A 17,548-nucleotide genomic window follows, 5' to 3' on the forward strand; every position below is an offset into this window, starting at 1 on the left:
CAGCAATGGGGGACGATCTTAAAGTCCTCCCAGCAGGAGCTGGATACGGCATCGTCATTGGCATTGGAGGCGTCTTCGCAATCTTCATGCTATGCCTGACCTGGCTGCAAAACCGATACACCAACTTTTCTACCCACCGTGCAGAGGAGTTCAACACCGCTTCTCGTTCAATCAAACCGGGCCTCATATCCGCCGGCATCGTATCCTCCTGGACGTGGTCCGCAACGCTTCTCACCAGCTCGACCTTCGCATACAGTTATGGCGTCTGTGGACCGATGTGGTACGGCGCAATGGGCACACTGCAGATCCTCTTGTTTGCGCTTATTGCGATCAAAATCAAGGCGAACGCGCCCGGCGCTCACACTATGCCGGAGATCGTACTCGCGAGGCACGGAAAGATCGCGCATCTCACGTACCTCTACAATGCCCTTGCGACGAACATGCTGGTCGGCGCATGCCTGGTGCTTGGCGGAGCTCAGGTCGTGGAGGCATTGACGGGGATGAATGTCTACGTTGCGAATTTCCTGATTCCCGCGGTTGTTGCGGCGTATGTCATTGCGGGTGGACTGCGTTCGACTTTCATCGCGGACTATACCCATACTGTGATCTTGTTTATCGCGATCCTGGTGTTCGGGTTTCTCATCTCTGCGACGAGCGACTTGGTTGGCAGCCCCGCAAAGCTCTACGAACTCCTTCAGGAGGCGTCCAAGAATATGCCGATTGAGCGGAACACAGATGGCTCCTACTTGGCTTTCCACTCTGTAGGAGGTCTGATCTTTGCAATTGATCTCTTTGTGGCCGGGTTCACGACGGTTTGGCTGGACCAAGCTTACTGGCAACGTGCTATTGCCTCCAGACCGGAGACAGCCGTTAAAGCGTACATGCTTGGTGGGATCGCGTGGTATGGTACGTACAGGAGCGCATCACGCTAGGCTTACAAGTCACCTCTAACCAACGATATTAGGAATTCCATTCGGTTTCGCAACTGCCATGGGACTAGGCTGCGCAGCCCTCACCAACAACCCAGCCTTCCCTACCTATCCCAACCCACTATCAGCAGAACAAGTCTCCGCTGGGCTCTCCGCGCCAGCAACGGCCATTGCCTTGCTGGGAAAAGGCGGCGCAGTCTTGATGCTGATTCTACTCTTCATGGCGGTCACCAGCTCAACATCCGCCGAACTCATCGCCGTCTCGTCACTACTGACCTTTGACGTATACAAAACCTACTTCCGTCCTCATGCGGACTCGGCGACCCTCGTCCGCGTCAGCCACTGGGGCATCGTGATCTTCGCACTTGTTCTCGCGGCCTTCTGCTGCATCCTCAACGCAGTCGGTCTTAGCCTTACCTGGCTCTTGACCGTACTAGGCGTGATCGTGGGTGGCGCCTCGCTCCCAGTAGGGCTTATCCTGCTCTGGGACCGTATGTCCACGGTTGCCGCTATCGCATCGCCGTGGATCGGCCTTGCATGCGGTATCATTTGCTGGTTCATCACGACGTGGAAGCGCTCCGGGGAGATCAGCGTCGAGGCGACGGGCGACGGGACCAACGCCGTGGCCGGTAACCTCGCATCGTTCGGTGTCGGGATTATTTCGGCTGTGATCTTGAGTCTGCTCTTTCCAAAGAAGCATATTTCGACAGACCCGACGCACATGGAGCGCTCTAACAGGATCCTTGGCGTTGCAGTGGAACCTGAAAAGAACGAAACAGTTGACCTACCGAGTAAAGAGGGCAAGGAATCTGCTCCGACAGATATCAATGAGGTGGCTGAATCTCCGACAAGGGAAGGGGCACCACCGCCCAAGAATGAAGTCGTCGAGTTCCTCGAATCGAAGCAGATAGAGCCCATGGATCCAGTTCTCGTGAAGAAAGCTGAGAGAATTGCATGGACTGCGAATGCTATATTCATTCTGGTTGCGGTGATATTGGTCCCCTTCACGTTGTTCGGGACACGCTATGTCTACAACCAGAGGTTCTTTACCGGCTGGGTGGTAGTGTCGCTGATGTGGATCTGGGCAAGTGTCTTGATCTGCGTGGTATATCCGGTGGTAAGTACAGTCTCTCTAGTCCTTGTGGACGTTGCTGATATGTTACAGGTGGAAAGCGCCGGTGCGTTGAGAGACATCACTCGGGGCCTGTGGATGGATCTAAGAGTTACGATGGGTGTCAGGAAGCCGAAGGTCTCTGATTCACAGGCAGCTTAATTTATTCTATACATTCGGCGATGTCTGCTTCTTTGTTTTTGTGTGTCATCTTCAGAATTATATAGCTTTTCTTTTGACCATGCATACGAGCCGGATGAAAGCACGATCCTTCCAGATGGCCGAAATATTCAAGGCTCTTTCAAGATGTTGTATCCATTTGAGGGCTATATAGGCGACATGAATTGTAGACGACATGGCAGTTGTTTCTCCCTCGGCATCGTCAAGTGGGTCGCACATCGTCGACCCGGACATTACACCACGACTTCGCCACGAAACGGCAAGAATATCCGAAATCCCAACACTGGTAGATCCACTAACTGTCACCGGGCGATGAGATCGTCTACCAAGAGAGGGGAATCCATGTTGAGTGGGGTATCGGCATTTACTAGAGCTAAGCGTTGAGCCGAGGTCCTGCTTAGTATAAAACTGCCGACGCAATTGACATTCAAGTCCTTCCAAGACGTCAATTATAATAGCCACCATGTCCAAGCCTCTCCATCCATCATTCGATGACAGAACCGATTTCGAAAACGCCTCCCGTGGGCTCATCGACTCGCTCCCGGAATGCGTGATTCGCACCTCCACCGGCCGCACAGTCTGGGACAACGACGCGTACAATTTCCTCAACGCACCATGTCCCGACACCGCGAACCCCAAGCTCTGGCGACAGGGCCAGCTCGCATCCATGCAGGGCTTGTTCGAAGTGACCCGCGGGATGTACCAAGTGCGCGGGTTCGACCTGGCCAACATGACCATCGTGGAAGCCCAGAAAGGCGTCATCATCATCGACCCACTCACATCCGCTGAATGCTCCGCCAAAGCGCTCGCGCTGTACCGCAAGAACCGTGGCAACAAACCAGTTACCGGCGTGATCTACTCGCACTCGCATATTGACCACTTCGGCGGCGCAAGCGGCGTGCTCCAAGGTCCTGACGCATCTTCAATCCCCATCATCGCGCCGGAGGGCTTCCTCGAAGAGGCAACAAGCGAAAACATCTACGTCGGGCCCGCGATGCGCCGTCGCGCAATGTACATGTACGGCAACCGACTTCCCAAGGGTCCCGCGGGCCAGATCGGCTGCGGGATTGGCATGACCGTCTCCAGCGGGACGAGCACGCTGGTGCCCCTGAACGTGAGCATCTCGTCAACAGGGGAAACGCGGATCATCGACGGCGTGCGGATCGAGTTCCAGATGGTGCCCGAGACGGAAGCGCCGGCGGAGATGAACTTCTACTTCCCCGATCACCGGGCGCTGTACATCGCCGAGTGTGCGACGCACTGTCTGCACAACATCATCACGCTGCGGGGCGCGCTAGTGCGCGACGCAAAGGCGTGGTCGCGGTACCTGGACGAGGCGGTCGTGCTGTACGGCCAGAAGTCCGATGTGCTGTGCGCGGGACACAACTGGCCGACGTGGGGTCGGGATGCAATTGTGCAGCTCATTTCGGAGCAGCGAGATCTGTACGGCTACCTGCATGATCAGACCGTGCGCATGATGAACCAGGGTATGACGGGGATCGAGATCGCGGAGGTGCTGACGCTCCCGCCGGCGTTGCAGACTGCGTGGCATACGCAGGGCTTCTACGGGTCCATCAGTCACAACGTCAAGGGGATCTACCAGCGGTACATGGGGTGGTTTGACGGGAACCCGGCGCATCTCTGGGAATACCCGTCTGTTGAGAACGCCCGCCGGTATGTCGCGTGTATGGGGGGTATTGATGAAGTCGTCCGCAAGGCGGAAACTTTTGCCAAGGATGGTGATTTGAGATTCGCCGCGACACTCCTGGGACATACTGTCGCGCTTGACCCTGGGCATGAGCGATCCCGGACGCTGCTGGCGTCTGTGTTTGAGAGGCTGGGATTTGGCGCGGAGAACTCGACGTGGCGCAATTTCTATCTGTCCGCTGCGCAGGACCTGCGCGCTGGTGGTGCGGCTGCCTCGCAGGCACCGGTGATGCAGGGGTTCCAGCCGATGCAGTCTGTGGAGCAGTGGCTGGCGTTGCTGTCAGTTCGTGTTGATGGGCTTCGTGCGTCGTCTGAGGCGTTCATCATTGATGTCGTCGTGACCGATGCAAAGCAGCGTTGGAGATTGATATTGAGCAACGGTGTCCTGACGTACAGAAATGCCTCTGACGCGTCTTCTGTGGAAGGTGATGCTTCGCTTGTCGTCAGCGTGGAAAAGTCGGCGTTTGGTAACATCCTGAACGGGGAGACATCGGTCCAGGCAAACTCTCATAGAGGAGATGCTTCACTCCTCGTCAAGCTGCTTTCATTCGCCGGAATTCAGTCCCCACGGACAGGTAGTAGCCAGTTATAAACAGTCGCGAAGCTGTAAATAAGTACTCGAGAACTGGGCAAGCGACCTCTCGATACACCATTGAGAAGTGAGTATTTCCTTCTTGGACATATGCATTCAGATATATACAGTATCCAGATCGTGGCCAACTATAGAAACAAAACGCCGTCATCATGCAAGCATGCTATCAATTATTATGTCTAATCCTTGTGCAAGGAAAAAATCACCGTAGATCGTCAACATATCCCAACACATCTCGTCGGTCGTCACAAATCCGCGCATACTCCAGGAGCAAGCGATAAACGTAGATCTGCATATCCTCTCGTCGAAGCACTCTCTCCGCCCAGCTCTTCCCATCCATCGCAATCTTCTTAGCAATGGAGTCGTGGCCGGGGTCCCCCTCAAACCCGAGGAAATACTCCATGAGCCCATAGATATCCATGAAAGTACTATCCATGGGGACGAAATGAGCCCACGGGATGAGCCGGGAGTCATGCCACTCGTTATAGATGGTCGCCTTGATCGGCAGCGAAGTCGACAAGAGGAACGCACGATACCGGCCGCTGAAGGAGTTCCCGTCGATGTCCGGGAGATACTTGTTCGCGTACATCTCTTTCATAGGCGTCTTCGGCTTCAGCGAGAAGTACGGATCCGTGTAGTCGCAGAACGGCTCGTGGGTGTTGGGGAAACACGCCAGCCCAGTGAACCCGACATCGGTATGGTTGTCGAGGAACTCGGGCAGTTTACCCGCACGCCCACTGGCAAGCTGGTAGTAATCGTAGTCGGGGAGGCGGAAGTTGACAAAGTGCGAGTCGTTGCTTTGCGCCAGTCCAACCTGGGTCCCGTTGATCATCGAGACGAAACGGTGGCGCTGGAAGCCGGTCCACGTCTCCTCGCGGTTTCTGCCGCCTGATGCAAGGCCGCGCCAGAAAAACACGTCCTTCTTGTCGGACCACGATCCGCCGTGGTCTTCTCCGCCCGAGTATAAGGGGTCGTCGGCCCAGTACATCGCCGGTGGGATGAGGATCTCGTTGTTCACGGGCAGCTTGGATCCGCCGAACAGCGGGAACAGTTTAGTGCTCGACCGCACAGTGATCGGCTCGATAAACGTTCCATGAAGCGACTGTAACTCTGGACGAACGCACGGGTCCTTGGACAGCGTCCAGTTCTTCACGTAGCCATCTTCCGAGATGTTTAGGTAGTTGTTAAAAGCCGCAGGCGGGTTCGCGAAGTCCATCGTCGGCATGTTGCTGTTGCGCGATGGACTATCCGGAGGACAGGATGCGCGCACCATGTTCCAAACACCAGGATTCCCCATTATCGGCTCGAATAGTTCCGGCTTTACCACTTTCGGGTCCGGCAGGGTCATATACTCCGACACGATCTCGGTGGCGTTCACAAGCCGACGCTTCGACCGTTCCTGCAATGTATACTCGGCAATAGTCTCCCAGGGGGTGATAATCCGCGATTCATCCATTCCGTTGACGGGCATATCAAGATCCGGCAGGTACTCCTGAATCCCGGAGACCATCTCCAGCCATGCCTCCATCCAGTGTGCAGGTCCTGCCTGTCCCACATTCGTGGCGTTGTTATTACGCACAACGATGCGCGGCGTTTGTCCGCTGGCCTGCCGACGCAGCTCTTCCGGACTCATACCCCAGTACGGGCTCAGGTCGTCGTATATCTGGTCGAAGAAATCCTCCACCATGATCGCATCTTTGGACCGAGCGAACTCGAACCACTTGTCAAAACCCGGGGGCGGGTGACGGCCACGCCGCTGCCGGTACCGGCTGGATGCGTTCTTGACGTCGTGGCTCTCCTGCGCGAGGATACGGAGCCATTGGTCGTTGGCGTCAACGATCAGGTAGTCGATAGGATGGGCGCCTGGCGCTTCGTGGATGACGCCCCAGTCGACGGGGCGACGCTCATAGCCGGTCGGGAAGAGATAGAGAGATGAGCCTAGAAAAAGGAGAATCCCGAACGCCGCAAACACAAGATAGGAAAATCGCGTGGAACTCTTCCACGACCCTGTCGCAAGGGGCCTGAGTAAAGCAGCCATATTTCAGACTGCTGCTGTTTGAGTGTCGATGTATCGCTAACCGCTGCTCTCACTGCCGCGCGCATCGACTGCCACCCATCGGCTCTCTCTACCTGAAGCAGAGGTTCGAACTTAAGCCGTAGGGATCTAAATATCAACTCCAGCGTGAATCATGCCGTAATAGAGAATCCGGTGGCGAGATGTGCGAAGGAGTAGCAGCCGTCCATTTTGGGAGGGGGGGGGAAGAGAGAGACACCACCGTCTCGAAACCATCACTCGGCTAAGGATACTACCTGTTTCTCTCAGGGTCTACCGGGTTAAGAGCTCTTTGTCCAGGGTTGGCTTGTTCTTTGCAGCCGTCGTTCCACTAAACACGGGGAAGACTCTGTTAGTTCGCCTCGCTTGGACTGTTATCTGCGCCATGACTGGGTCTGGACAGGCTCTGAGCCCATACTAATTAGTACTACCCTGGAGCCACCAATAACCACGCTGCTGTTATCTCCACCAAGCACGCCAAAGGACTCGTGCTGTTGCGCCCGAACGGGCGCCAGCATGCGCTGGTCAAGGATACTCGTCCGAGTTGCTCGATGCGGTTTAGGGTTGCATTCAGTGCTGTGCGGCCCATGGGTCTAAAGCCATAGCGGCCGAACTAATTCGTGGGTGTCTCGCTCGGGGATTTTTTCAATCTTGGCAGCCAGGAGCTGTTTGCGGCGAGTACAGGATAGTTACAGAATAATGCTCTGTATGTTCAGTAATCTCGGGGTCGGAGGAAACATCGCAGTCATCAAGGGCGACCGGAGGCATGGGAAGTCATCAGCGACAGCGAACATGGCGAATAAGCACCTTATTCCGACCGAAACTTCGCCATCTCAACAAACACGAGATATCCAGAGCTAATCAGGGACGGCACGCACGATGATAGGGTGTTGATGGCGGAAAAGTTGCACCGATCAGGTACTACCCACGGCATCTATGTTGATCGTCATTGTGTGTGAGTGGATGTTCTCGACCATTTGTCTGTGAACGACGACAGATCTTCAACGTTCCACGGATTCAAGCACTATTCTACACCTGTGGGACAGTGACATATGACCTCTAGTGCTGTGTGGGTTGAGCTTCATCCATTTCGGACATCCTATCGTAACATTCGTGACATATATCGTTACAGGCTATGTGCGCCATCCAATTTCCCTCTCTGAAGGAACATGCGTCTCATCGAGACACTTGATCCCGCCCCCCAGACACTCTGCACACAGATCATAGTTGTCTCCATTGCAATCACAATGGAACATGGTGTCCCAGGGGAAGAAGCTCAGCCTGCAGTGATCGCACCATGGATAATCATCGGCGTCAGGCTCTATTGGCAACTTAGCTGCTTCTGCCATCCGGACTGCATCGACATTGGCCTCGGACGGGTAACGAAACCATTGCCAGATGTACTGCAACCGATAGAATTGCTTCGCCTCAATGGCCGCATCCTTATGTTCGGCGGCCACGGACAGAGGAGTTCTGCCCGCAGCGGTGGGGGTTTCAATGGCCGAGCTGCCCCTGCTCAACAGGGCCCTCACTATATCCTCGTGTGCATGTAACGTGGCGAAGAACAGGGGCGTGCGACCGAACTTGTCGGGGGTATCTATTGCTCGGCCACGGCCTGCGCGAATGAACCGTCCCGAAGGACAGGGGCATTCTGCTCCGTCTGGGATGGCATGCGCTCTGCCACTCCATGTCCTCCGTGGAGTACCATCATCCAGCAGCACCAAGACGGTTTTGGTATATCCACGCTCGGCCGCGACGCTGAGAGGCGTGCGACCCATGTCGTCGCAGATGGTCGGGTCTGCGCCGTGCTTCAAAAGGTCGCGCACCAGGGCCGTGGCCTCCTGCTTCACGGCAATGCGCAGTATACTTTCGTGGTTTGAATCTGTCGTGTTGGGGTCAACTCCCGGTTGCTTCAGGAGGTGTCTGGCTACTCGAGAATGGCCATTTGTTGTTGCCCATGCCAGCGGTGTACGGCCCTCGCCATCCACATTGTCAGGACGCGCACCGCGCTCGAGTAAGGTCGTTACCGCGTTGAAGTCTCCTTTAGCAGCAGCCCATGACAAAGCAGTCAGTCCTTCTCTATCGCGGGCGTCGATGTCCACTCGATCGGTCCCCAATAAACACCGGACGATGGCCTTGTGGCCGTTCTCGACCGCGAACGACAACGGCCTTCTATCCGAATAACCACTCTTCGCGTCCGGCGCAGCACCATGTGCTAGAAGCAAACGGACGATTTCCAAGTGCCCCTCCTCAGCTGCTCTCGCCAGACACGTCTGCCGCCGCGTCACCGGCGCTTCTGGGTCTGCGCCTTTCCGAAGCAGCGCCGCCACCACATATCTATGCCCCTTTTTGACAGCATAGGACAGCGCCGTCATGCCGCTGTTGTCCGCCGCATGGATATCAGCCCCCGCGTCCAGCAGTATGTCGACCACTCTTTTCCGGCCGTTCTCTGCAGCCCACATGAGCGCCGTCTCCTGGTATCGGGGATCCTTGGTGTTGATATCTTTGGTCCACTTCAGCAGTACTCGCACCACCTCGGCGGATCCGTCCTTGGCTGCGTAGATCAAATGCGTATAGTCGTCTTCGATGCGGTCGGGGTCGGCCCCCTTCTCCAGCAGCAGGGCCACAGCATCCGGCCGATCGTACTTCGTGGCCCATCGTAGCGCGGAATCCTCGGAGTTGTTTTGGGCATTGATTTCCGCCCCCTTCTCCAGCAGCAAATTAATCACTTCCGTGTGGCCGCCCTTCGCGGCGTGAAACAGCGCGGTGGTCCCGCGCTCATCCTTCATATGCGGTGTGTTGCCGGCTTTGAAGAGCATCTCCACAATCACCGCCTGCCCGTGCTCGGCGGCCGTAAACAGCGGCCACTCGTCGTACTCGATGATCTGCCCAGCGCCCTGGTCCAGGAGCTTCTGCAGCGTCTCGTGTCGGCCGTTCTCTGCAGCCCACGGGATGGCCTGTCCGGACGAGACCACATTATGGCGATAAAGCGGACCGTTGAAGTTCTTGTAGAATCGCTGGCACGTCCGTACGAATCGGTTCATGTCATGCTCCTCCTCGAGATACTGCCATACCCCGAGGAGGAGTTCGGTGGGGAGCTCGATAAGCGCCATGTTGCGGGGAAGTAATCGGACGCCTCGGGATAAGACCAGGCGACCTTGACGGCCACCACGAGAGCTTGAGGAAACAGGGCAGAGCGAAGATTTGATGAGGATGTAAGCTACGAGCAGTGTAGTAATATAGTATATACGCCGCGAAGCTGGAGTCAGATCGCCAGCTGCGATGAAGCGGCGCCAAGGCAATGTGGATAGTGGCGATGCATCGTGGTTGCCTGTGAGGCGCTGACGGTCTTAGCCCCGCGGCCGTCTGACTGGCTCCAGCATGGCCTGTCAAGTGCTGATCTTTGAGTAACAGCCACTCTGAGTCATTGCCATCCCTGCTTGCACGGTCAGCCTTGCCTGCGTCCGATCTGGTCCGATCTGGATGCGTGTTACCAACTAGACTGGCACAGAAAGAGGGAATGGGGACGGGTGAGTGTCTAGTGCGTTGCTTGTCTGTGGCGGGGATAGCCTCATGATGGGTTGCCTGCCTCCACCTTTGACGTGGTGCCATAGAAAGCTTTATCCATGTAGGAGATAGTTCGTTGTTGGAGGCTTCGTCAGCGATGCCTTGGGTCGGGTTGGCATGGTGGGTCATGATGTGCCTGGACTCCATTCCAGCTGGAACTATCCTTGAACAAGTATACAGAGCCTCAACTGTGGAGATAATGGATCATCCTTCGGCCTTTATACCGCTGAATGCGAAGGCGATCATGGTGAAGGGTGGATCTAGAAGCCTACTCCGTACATCATGACTCCTCTCCTGGAGCACATCTTCTACGGCATCAGTTCGAACGGTATTAAGAGGTATATCAATTAATCTATCTATCCGAAAACTATGATCTATATAAGACTAACCTCTCTATCAAAGCAAAGCATAACTATCTAACCATCATGCATTCTCCATACCCAACACCCATTACATCCCCATCCCCCTCTCCGCCAACCGCCGACAAAACGGACTCTTCTTCCTCATCCACGGGCCAAAATACAAAAACCCGAACGGAATCGGAATGCACGCCAGGCTCGCAAACCCAACCACCGACGTACCCCATCCCACCCCGAGCGCCTCGTACAGCGGGTCCGCCGCCAGCGGCAGCAGCGCGCCGACGAGACTCCTCGTGACCACCGACGCTGCCAGTGCACTTGCAGAATAAATCCTGTACACATCAGCGATATATGTCTGCAGGGAGATGAAAATGATCTGGTAACCGAAGCCGAAGAACACGCCCGAGAGCACGGGCGCGATCCAGTGGACGTGCGGCTGGGCGCTCCATCCCAGCCAGAACAGCCCGATGGTGAGGCACGGGCCGCCGATGCATCCTGTTGGGAGGCGTTGGAACTCGGCCCGTGAGGTCCAGGCTCGGCCTTTTGATTTGGCTTTTTCGTAGACTGTATCGTAGAAGAGGGTGAAGAAGCCCGATGACGATGCGCCGATGCCGACTGTCGTTTGTTAGCGAGGATGGTTGGGATGGTAGGGGGGTTGGCCTACTAGCGATGAATGCAAGAGCTGTTGCCTGCACGGAGAAGTTATAAGTACCTAGAGAACGAGTCAATATGGATATCATTGTCAATCCTATGTTTGAGGTTGCAGTGTGGATACCTTCAAACACAATGGGATAGGCCTGGAAAGAGAAGAAGATCAACCCATATGCGTAGGCAAGATAGATGGAACTAAACAACACGACAGGCTCAAAGATCAGCATCGTAAGGGGTCGCGTCAAGATTTGAAGTGCTTCGTCCTTGAAGCCGGTGGAGTTCAACTCCTGTCGAGTGACATAGTCTTTCGAATTGGATTCCTTTCGTAGACGCATTGCTTCCTTCTTCATGATATAGGGCCCGAACGTCTCTTCAGTATTCGTCAGCGCAATCCCATAGAAGACACATGGAAACGGCTCACCGGAAATAAACATCAGCGCAATCCACACGCATCCATAAAATACGGTCACAAGCCGATAGCACCAGCGCCAGTCATCCGGAAGCACGCAGCCTGAAATGATCGGCCCAAGGATAGGGCCAAAACTCGTTGCCTTGGGTTGTCAGTCAGAACATCATTCGACCCACCAACTCAATATTCATACATACAGACATGTATGCGGCCATCATGCGTCCTCGCATCCTCGGATCCGCGAACAAATCAGCGTACACACCTCCAACCACCGTCTGCGGCGCCGACCCTGCAGTCCCGCAGATCCATCGGAATACCAGCATCGAGCGCCAGTCCGGGGCCAAAGCCGTTCCTAGCGACCCGAGAACGAACAGACTATATGTCCAGAGAAGAACAGGTTTCCGTCCGATGGTCTCACTGAGTGGACTGAACACGATGGGCCCAACCATGTATCCGATAAGAAACACAGCCGTCGGTAGGACTTTGTTCATGTCACCTTTCACGTTATAGTCTCGCATCGTGGATTCGACGGAGTTACTGGGCAAGGAGGACGTTATTCCACCGCTGAGAACTAGAAGCAGTGCCACAATGGCGATGTACAATTTTCGGGTCTAATTGGAAATGAGGTTGTCAATGAGCTTATTCTCATAGCTTCTATCTGATGAACACTCACAAACTGCCAGTTAGACGGGTTCTCGCTCGACCCATCTTCAAACTCGACGAGCACTTGATGCTCTGACAGCTTGACCAGCCGGTACCCCTCTTGCACCATTGCGATTATCGAACTCGCATTGTGCAAATTATCAGGTCCTCCATAAGAGCCATACTTCCATGCTGATATACGACTACCATTAGCAAGAGGCGTACGCAAGCACTCATTGGAATGTCGATCCCACCTGAGGATTTGACAGGAGCCTCGGGGCAACTAGGGATAATAGTAGCCTGTGTCGTCATGTTGTCTGCTCAACGGAAGTTAACCGACTGCCTCATGAGCCTGTCCCGAACAATTTGTCCAGCAAAAACCTGACTTTTATCGGGGATTGAATAACAATATGTATATTTTCTTCTAAGACCCGGTGGGGAATGAAAACTACGTGAGTCACGCTAAAAAAAACATCTCGACTGGCCTAGCCATAAGGTCTACAAGCGGAAAACCAGTTTGAGGGAGCATTCATGCATAGCTTTACCAATGAGTGTTCCGTATAGTTCGAAAATTTGATGTGGTAGCCGGCGCCGTACCGGCTCCGGACATGCAGGATGCCCGCACGCGGAGCCGATCAGGGACCGGAATGTTGATCTGCAACCCCAACGCCGGGTGGTGGATGTCGGATTTCTACTCCGGAGGACGGGCCCTGAAGAATTGGGCTCGACACATGGATTGTCATCTTCTATCAAGAATTGTGGATTCCTGTTACTAAGGGCTTACGTGTACTCCTGGTAAGATCTTTATCTTCGCGATAGGGGGATACTACTATATATTTTGCACGTTCATCATACTTCATAGAGGTAGACAATCTAGCTCCAAAGTCGAAACATATTCACACAAGCGGCCAGTGCGTTGAGTCTCACGGCATCGAAGGCATGACCGGCAGGAAATCAAAAATGTCGTTCTGCTCCTCCTCGAAGAGACCGAACGAATCCGCGATGGAATTCGACAGCGTCCAATTGGGAACTTCAACAGCGCCGGGGATCTTGGGGAGCGGCGGTCTGCACACTGCAGGCTTATCATTTCCACTAATAGAGACCATCCCTTCTCTTCCACCGTGGTACATGGCCGGCCCACCTCTGTTGTTAGGATCCTCTAGCCCCGCGAGTCCCGCTGGAGGTGCAAGATTGGTGAGGCTTGCTTGTGGTGCGGTTGTCCTGGCATTATCAGCATCACTTGCATTGGGTATCTCTGCGTCTGGGCTGGGTGGTGGCCGTTGGTCGGCAATGAGGGCTCGGGCATATGTGACAAATATTGAAACTGTCCGATGGATATCTGGATAAGGCGGCTGTCGTAGAAAATCACATATTTGCTGCGCCCTTTCGAGGAGTAGCTCCTGATCGATGAGAGCGGGTCGCCAGCGAGCGATACGTAACGCAAAGGTTGCTTATTCGTTAGATATATCCTGAAGATTTAAAGCTGGGACAACTCACTGACAAAGGCAATGGTCAGGGCTGGATACGTCGGGGCCCAGGGGAATTGGCAACGATAGGACGTCTCTATAATCAGGAATCCCAGTTGGTCCATTATTGTACTAACAAGGGATTTCCAAAGATTGAGCACGTCTTCCTCCTGCCGGTCAGGCTCTGGTACCGCAGACTGTAGCCTTTGGATCCGGGCCAATGAAGCGCAGAGGGCAAAGATCCGGCCGTAGTTCAACATGAGCTTAAGGCTGCACCGTTGAAAGGCGCCAGCGTGGAAGCCGTTGTCTGTATTACAATCAGTACTAATGAGAGATTGGTATGGCTTGTCAATGAGTGAACGTACTTTCGTGGATCTCATCCCATGTAACCCACCAATTATGTAGCCTTGACATGATCGCCGGCAGCTCCTTGGTGACGATCTCGTCTATAGTCCGACAATTCTCAATAAGCAGTCGATACCGTCCTATCTTGTCTTTAGTTCAGGTCATAAGTTCAGCGTAACTGGACCAACCTCGCAATTGATGGATTTCAATGATAGACACTGTGCGCATATCGCACGGAAGGGAGAGAGGGTACTCTAGAAATTTCCGTAGCGTCGCAATATCGACCTCATTGATACGTGATTTGCGTCCAGTCCCAGATGCTACATCTAATTCCAGGGTGAAGCTGATCAGCCATGTCCTCGTCTGCCATACTAGCTTTCGTTCTTCCAATGAAGCGGACAGCGAGCTTCGCGGTACAGTCTCCTGGGACAAGAGTCTATCCAGTGACTTCTCTAGACCGGAGTCAAGTGCGGTGCGGAGGATCAATGCTGTTGAAAACCAGGTCTTCTCGGAATACGCAGCCAGCAGGATCATTCCTTGTACAGTCTCCACCTTCGTCGGTCTTTCGAAGAAGCTGTCTTCAGCCAGCCTCTGGGCTTCGTCTTGGAGTACGCGTTGCAGATGCGTGTCACTCCGTAGGTCCACCATGGCACGACTCGACAGGTAGATGATTACAGAGAAACAGAACAGCGATCGCGAACGCATAGAGTCAAAGGTGTCGCGTATAGGATCGAAGAGTCCCAAAAAGTTCTTGCTTCCCCCGATAAACCTAGATAGTGCATAAGCCCTATTTACCCTCGCCATCCTGACAGGCGCGTGCAACTCACCGCTCGTACATGACTCGGGCATGTTCTTCGCTAATGATCCCTCGAGCGATGATGTCCTTTCTCGGATCCACCTCGGCCGAATTCTCCATGAAGATCTGCGTAGAACTTAGCAGTGCGCAAGACCAGACGTAGCACAGGGGCGCGCACACTATTCGAACCCAATAGATTCACCGACATGGAATGAACCACAGACACGGGCGCGATCATATCGCTTGGACTCAGCTCCTGTGATTCCGGTCCATGGTGATCAACGCTCTGTGATGCGCGCGCATCGCGCCCCGGAACCAGTCCAGGAAAAGAATCTATGGATGTCTCCAAAGGAACATCACGGCCTGAAGCCGGGGAGTATTGTAGCTCCCTCGACGCATTTGTCTCGGAGCCATGTCGCATACTCCTCGGCCTGCATTATCGTTAACCTACCACGCAACAAAACACATCCGACAGCCTTGGCGGCTGGCTCTACCTTGAATGTTCAAGCGCCGGAGTTCTATGTCTCCCTGTGCGCCGTCGAGCGCCTCCCTCAATCGGATCTAGGATGCAATCCCGGCCGGTCGAGCGACAGCGGGTGCAAGGGACCTGGGTGCGCGCGTCGCAGCGCATCTTCTGCTTCCTGCACCATCGGCATGCCTTGAAGAAGCGGATAGGAATATTTCCCGGAGGGAAGTATAGCTCTGACCCCCTTTCACTCATGGCGTTGACGACCGGTATGCAGCTCGGGGCCGAGATATTGGGGATTGTTGGATGTGGAGTGAGTCAGCCCGGTTCATTTAGTTAGCGCATATATCTAGTGTGGGGTGAGTTGCGACAAGTTCGGAATCAAGAGCGATATCGTATATCGTATTCGTGGAGATGTAGGCCTACATTCATACATATATTCTGAGCGTCTGCTTCACTTATGGCCGGTACAGAATATGAACATGCGGGAATCATCGTCGCCTCCGTCTATCGGCGGTTGATCGAATTCGTGACTACCAGGCTAGCGAACCCCATACCAGCGAATCCAGCGTTATCCGACTAAATCGTCCCAAGGGCGATTTGTGTGTGATAAGAGGCTGCTTCCTTAGGACGGTTCCTCCCGCTTAGCTAGTTCCGAATACCATCATCATTCCGCAGTACATTTCACGTCCTAAACAATGGGACAACCGTCTCAATATGTAGTAGGCTGGAGTGAATCTCCTGGGAATTGCTTTGCTTGATAGTGCCGGTTTTTCTGTCTCTCAGTAACAAACCCCCGATGGTCTAGTTGGATATGACGTTCGGCTGTAATTGGACACATTTCACCGAAAGGTCGCTGGCTCGATTCCGGCTCGGGGGAATCTTTTTTTTTTTTCCCGGTCTTCAGCTTCGGCCACCCAAATGCTCTATTCGTACGAATTTTGCACCAGTACATTCGTGGATATTGTTATTGGCACTCAGTTTGACATGTATTCTTTGTTGGACATTTTAATGAGTTCTCTCTCCAAGATATATATATTGTGACGCTCTCCAGGCTCCGGCCAAGTGCTTCACTTTGACCCAGTAGTGTCACAACAAAGAATTGCTTACATTTTGTCATATAACTGAAGACACCGCCATAAATATGTGGGTAAAGACGGACGTTCTCTGATACAGATGATGCGTATACCTTGTTGTGAGGATCCCACACTCCCAACCGGCAAGCCAGCTACGGAGCCGGCCCAACTCCATCCCATCTAACTCCATACAGGCCGTCGAAAGGTCGCCCCCAATGACAAAAACCCGCTCTCATCCGCAGCAAGCGTGCCTTCAAATCCAACCAGCGTGCCATCCCCCAAATTACCCATCTCGTACCGAGTGCTCGACTTTCCGGGAAAGAATGACTTCTGCGCATCCGTCACGAACCAGAGTCCATCGACGCGGTCTTCCGCATAGATATACATGATTTGGATTCTCTCCCGCGTGCCGAAGTGAAACTGCTTCGAGGCCGGGCCCTCGCACCGTCCGGCACGTTGCTCGTCGTCGTCGGTCCAGATCACGCTCAGTCCTGCGATGCCGTCGCCCCGGCCGTCGGGGAGCAGGACTTCCCATATTCTGATTGTCTTCACCGGTATAGGTTGGCTGCTTGGCATAAGGGTGAATTTTGCAGGGGCGGATGTGGTGGTCGGGGGGTCGGTATTTCCTATAGGGGTGTTCCTTGCACAGTGAAATTCTCGGCACAAGGTGGTGACTTGACTCGGCGCGATAGTGGTCATTGTTGGATCTTATTGGGTGGGACGGTCGTGGATTTACTATATGTGATGGAGATGATGAGGTTGTTTCCGTCCTGAGGCAAGTGAGCTACTTCTACGAAGTAGCTACATCTATGGTGTATCCATTTAGTCTCATATAAATGGGATCAGTAGGTAGTTAAGCAATGGGATTATATATGTATGTTTACTGTCGATGGAATGGTCTGGCCTCATGCTTTGTCATTTCTTGCGAAAGCCACAGTTAGTATGACACCCTCCAACACACCAATGGCAGCGATGACAAAGCGTGGATTACGTTCTAAGTACTACTTATGCTTTCTTTTCTTCTGTCATTCCCATTTCTTGCGCTGCTTTGCTGGCACCATATCACACCTCGTACCGGGCTTGGTGTAACTTTGTAACTGGAGGCAGCCAGCAGGAGCACGAACACAGGTGGTTCCAGACCTGTCCATGTCTTGGAGGCAAGAAAGCCCCAGGATTAATTCCTCTGGTGGCGCTCTGGA

At 54.0% G+C, this 17,548-nt stretch overlaps 7 protein-coding genes and 1 non-coding gene across 8 annotated transcripts; 3 read left to right on the forward strand and 5 right to left on the reverse strand.

Moving 5' to 3' along the window:
• Window positions 1–5: 5 nt before the first annotated feature.
• ATEG_07546 (sodium:solute symporter family protein) lies at window positions 6–2,202 on the forward strand (the record flags this gene model as incomplete). Its single annotated transcript, XM_001216167.1, has 3 exons — window positions 6–906; window positions 965–2,046; window positions 2,095–2,202. The coding sequence occupies 3 exons, from the start codon at window positions 6–8 to the stop codon at window positions 2,200–2,202; spliced, it is 2,091 nt and encodes a 696-aa protein (XP_001216167.1).
• Window positions 2,203–2,950: 748 nt separating this feature from the next.
• Window positions 2,951–3,968, forward strand: ATEG_07547 (alkyl/aryl-sulfatase; the record flags this gene model as incomplete). The annotated part of the gene is made up of 2 exons (XM_001216168.1): window positions 2,951–3,894; window positions 3,938–3,968. The coding sequence occupies 2 exons, from the start codon at window positions 2,951–2,953 to the stop codon at window positions 3,966–3,968; spliced, it is 975 nt and encodes a 324-aa protein (XP_001216168.1).
• Window positions 3,969–4,721: 753 nt separating this feature from the next.
• On the reverse strand, window positions 4,722–6,557 carry ATEG_07548 (uncharacterized protein; the record flags this gene model as incomplete). Its single annotated transcript, XM_001216169.1, has 1 exon — window positions 4,722–6,557. The coding sequence occupies one exon, from the start codon at window positions 6,555–6,557 to the stop codon at window positions 4,722–4,724; it is 1,836 nt and encodes a 611-aa protein (XP_001216169.1).
• A 1,148-nt stretch (window positions 6,558–7,705) lies between these two features.
• ATEG_07549 (uncharacterized protein) lies at window positions 7,706–9,685 on the reverse strand (the record flags this gene model as incomplete). Its single annotated transcript, XM_001216170.1, has 1 exon — window positions 7,706–9,685. The coding sequence occupies one exon, from the start codon at window positions 9,683–9,685 to the stop codon at window positions 7,706–7,708; it is 1,980 nt and encodes a 659-aa protein (XP_001216170.1).
• Window positions 9,686–10,589: 904 nt separating this feature from the next.
• ATEG_07550 (putative MFS multidrug transporter) lies at window positions 10,590–12,512 on the reverse strand (the record flags this gene model as incomplete). The annotated part of the gene is made up of 5 exons (XM_001216171.1): window positions 10,590–11,113; window positions 11,211–11,700; window positions 11,756–12,169; window positions 12,232–12,392; window positions 12,455–12,512. The coding sequence occupies 5 exons, from the start codon at window positions 12,510–12,512 to the stop codon at window positions 10,590–10,592; spliced, it is 1,647 nt and encodes a 548-aa protein (XP_001216171.1).
• A 611-nt stretch (window positions 12,513–13,123) lies between these two features.
• Window positions 13,124–14,927, reverse strand: ATEG_07551 (fungal specific transcription factor domain-containing protein; the record flags this gene model as incomplete). The annotated part of the gene is made up of 5 exons (XM_001216172.1): window positions 13,124–13,650; window positions 13,698–13,973; window positions 14,032–14,112; window positions 14,200–14,780; window positions 14,839–14,927. 5 exons carry the CDS (start codon window positions 14,925–14,927, stop codon window positions 13,124–13,126), a joined length of 1,554 nt encoding a protein of 517 aa, XP_001216172.1.
• A 1,139-nt stretch (window positions 14,928–16,066) lies between these two features.
• ATEG_10499 lies at window positions 16,067–16,153 on the forward strand. Its single transcript has one exon. It is a non-coding gene; the product is annotated as a tRNA-Tyr (tRNA).
• A 376-nt stretch (window positions 16,154–16,529) lies between these two features.
• On the reverse strand, window positions 16,530–17,048 carry ATEG_07552 (uncharacterized protein; the record flags this gene model as incomplete). Its single annotated transcript, XM_001216173.1, has 1 exon — window positions 16,530–17,048. The coding sequence occupies one exon, from the start codon at window positions 17,046–17,048 to the stop codon at window positions 16,530–16,532; it is 519 nt and encodes a 172-aa protein (XP_001216173.1).
• Window positions 17,049–17,548: the final 500 nt, after the last annotated feature.

The sequence above is a fragment of the Aspergillus terreus genome, genomic scaffold, assembly GCF_000149615.1.
Source record: "Aspergillus terreus NIH2624 scaffold_11 genomic scaffold, whole genome shotgun sequence".
In the NCBI taxonomy this organism is placed as follows: domain Eukaryota; kingdom Fungi; phylum Ascomycota; class Eurotiomycetes; order Eurotiales; family Aspergillaceae; genus Aspergillus; species Aspergillus terreus.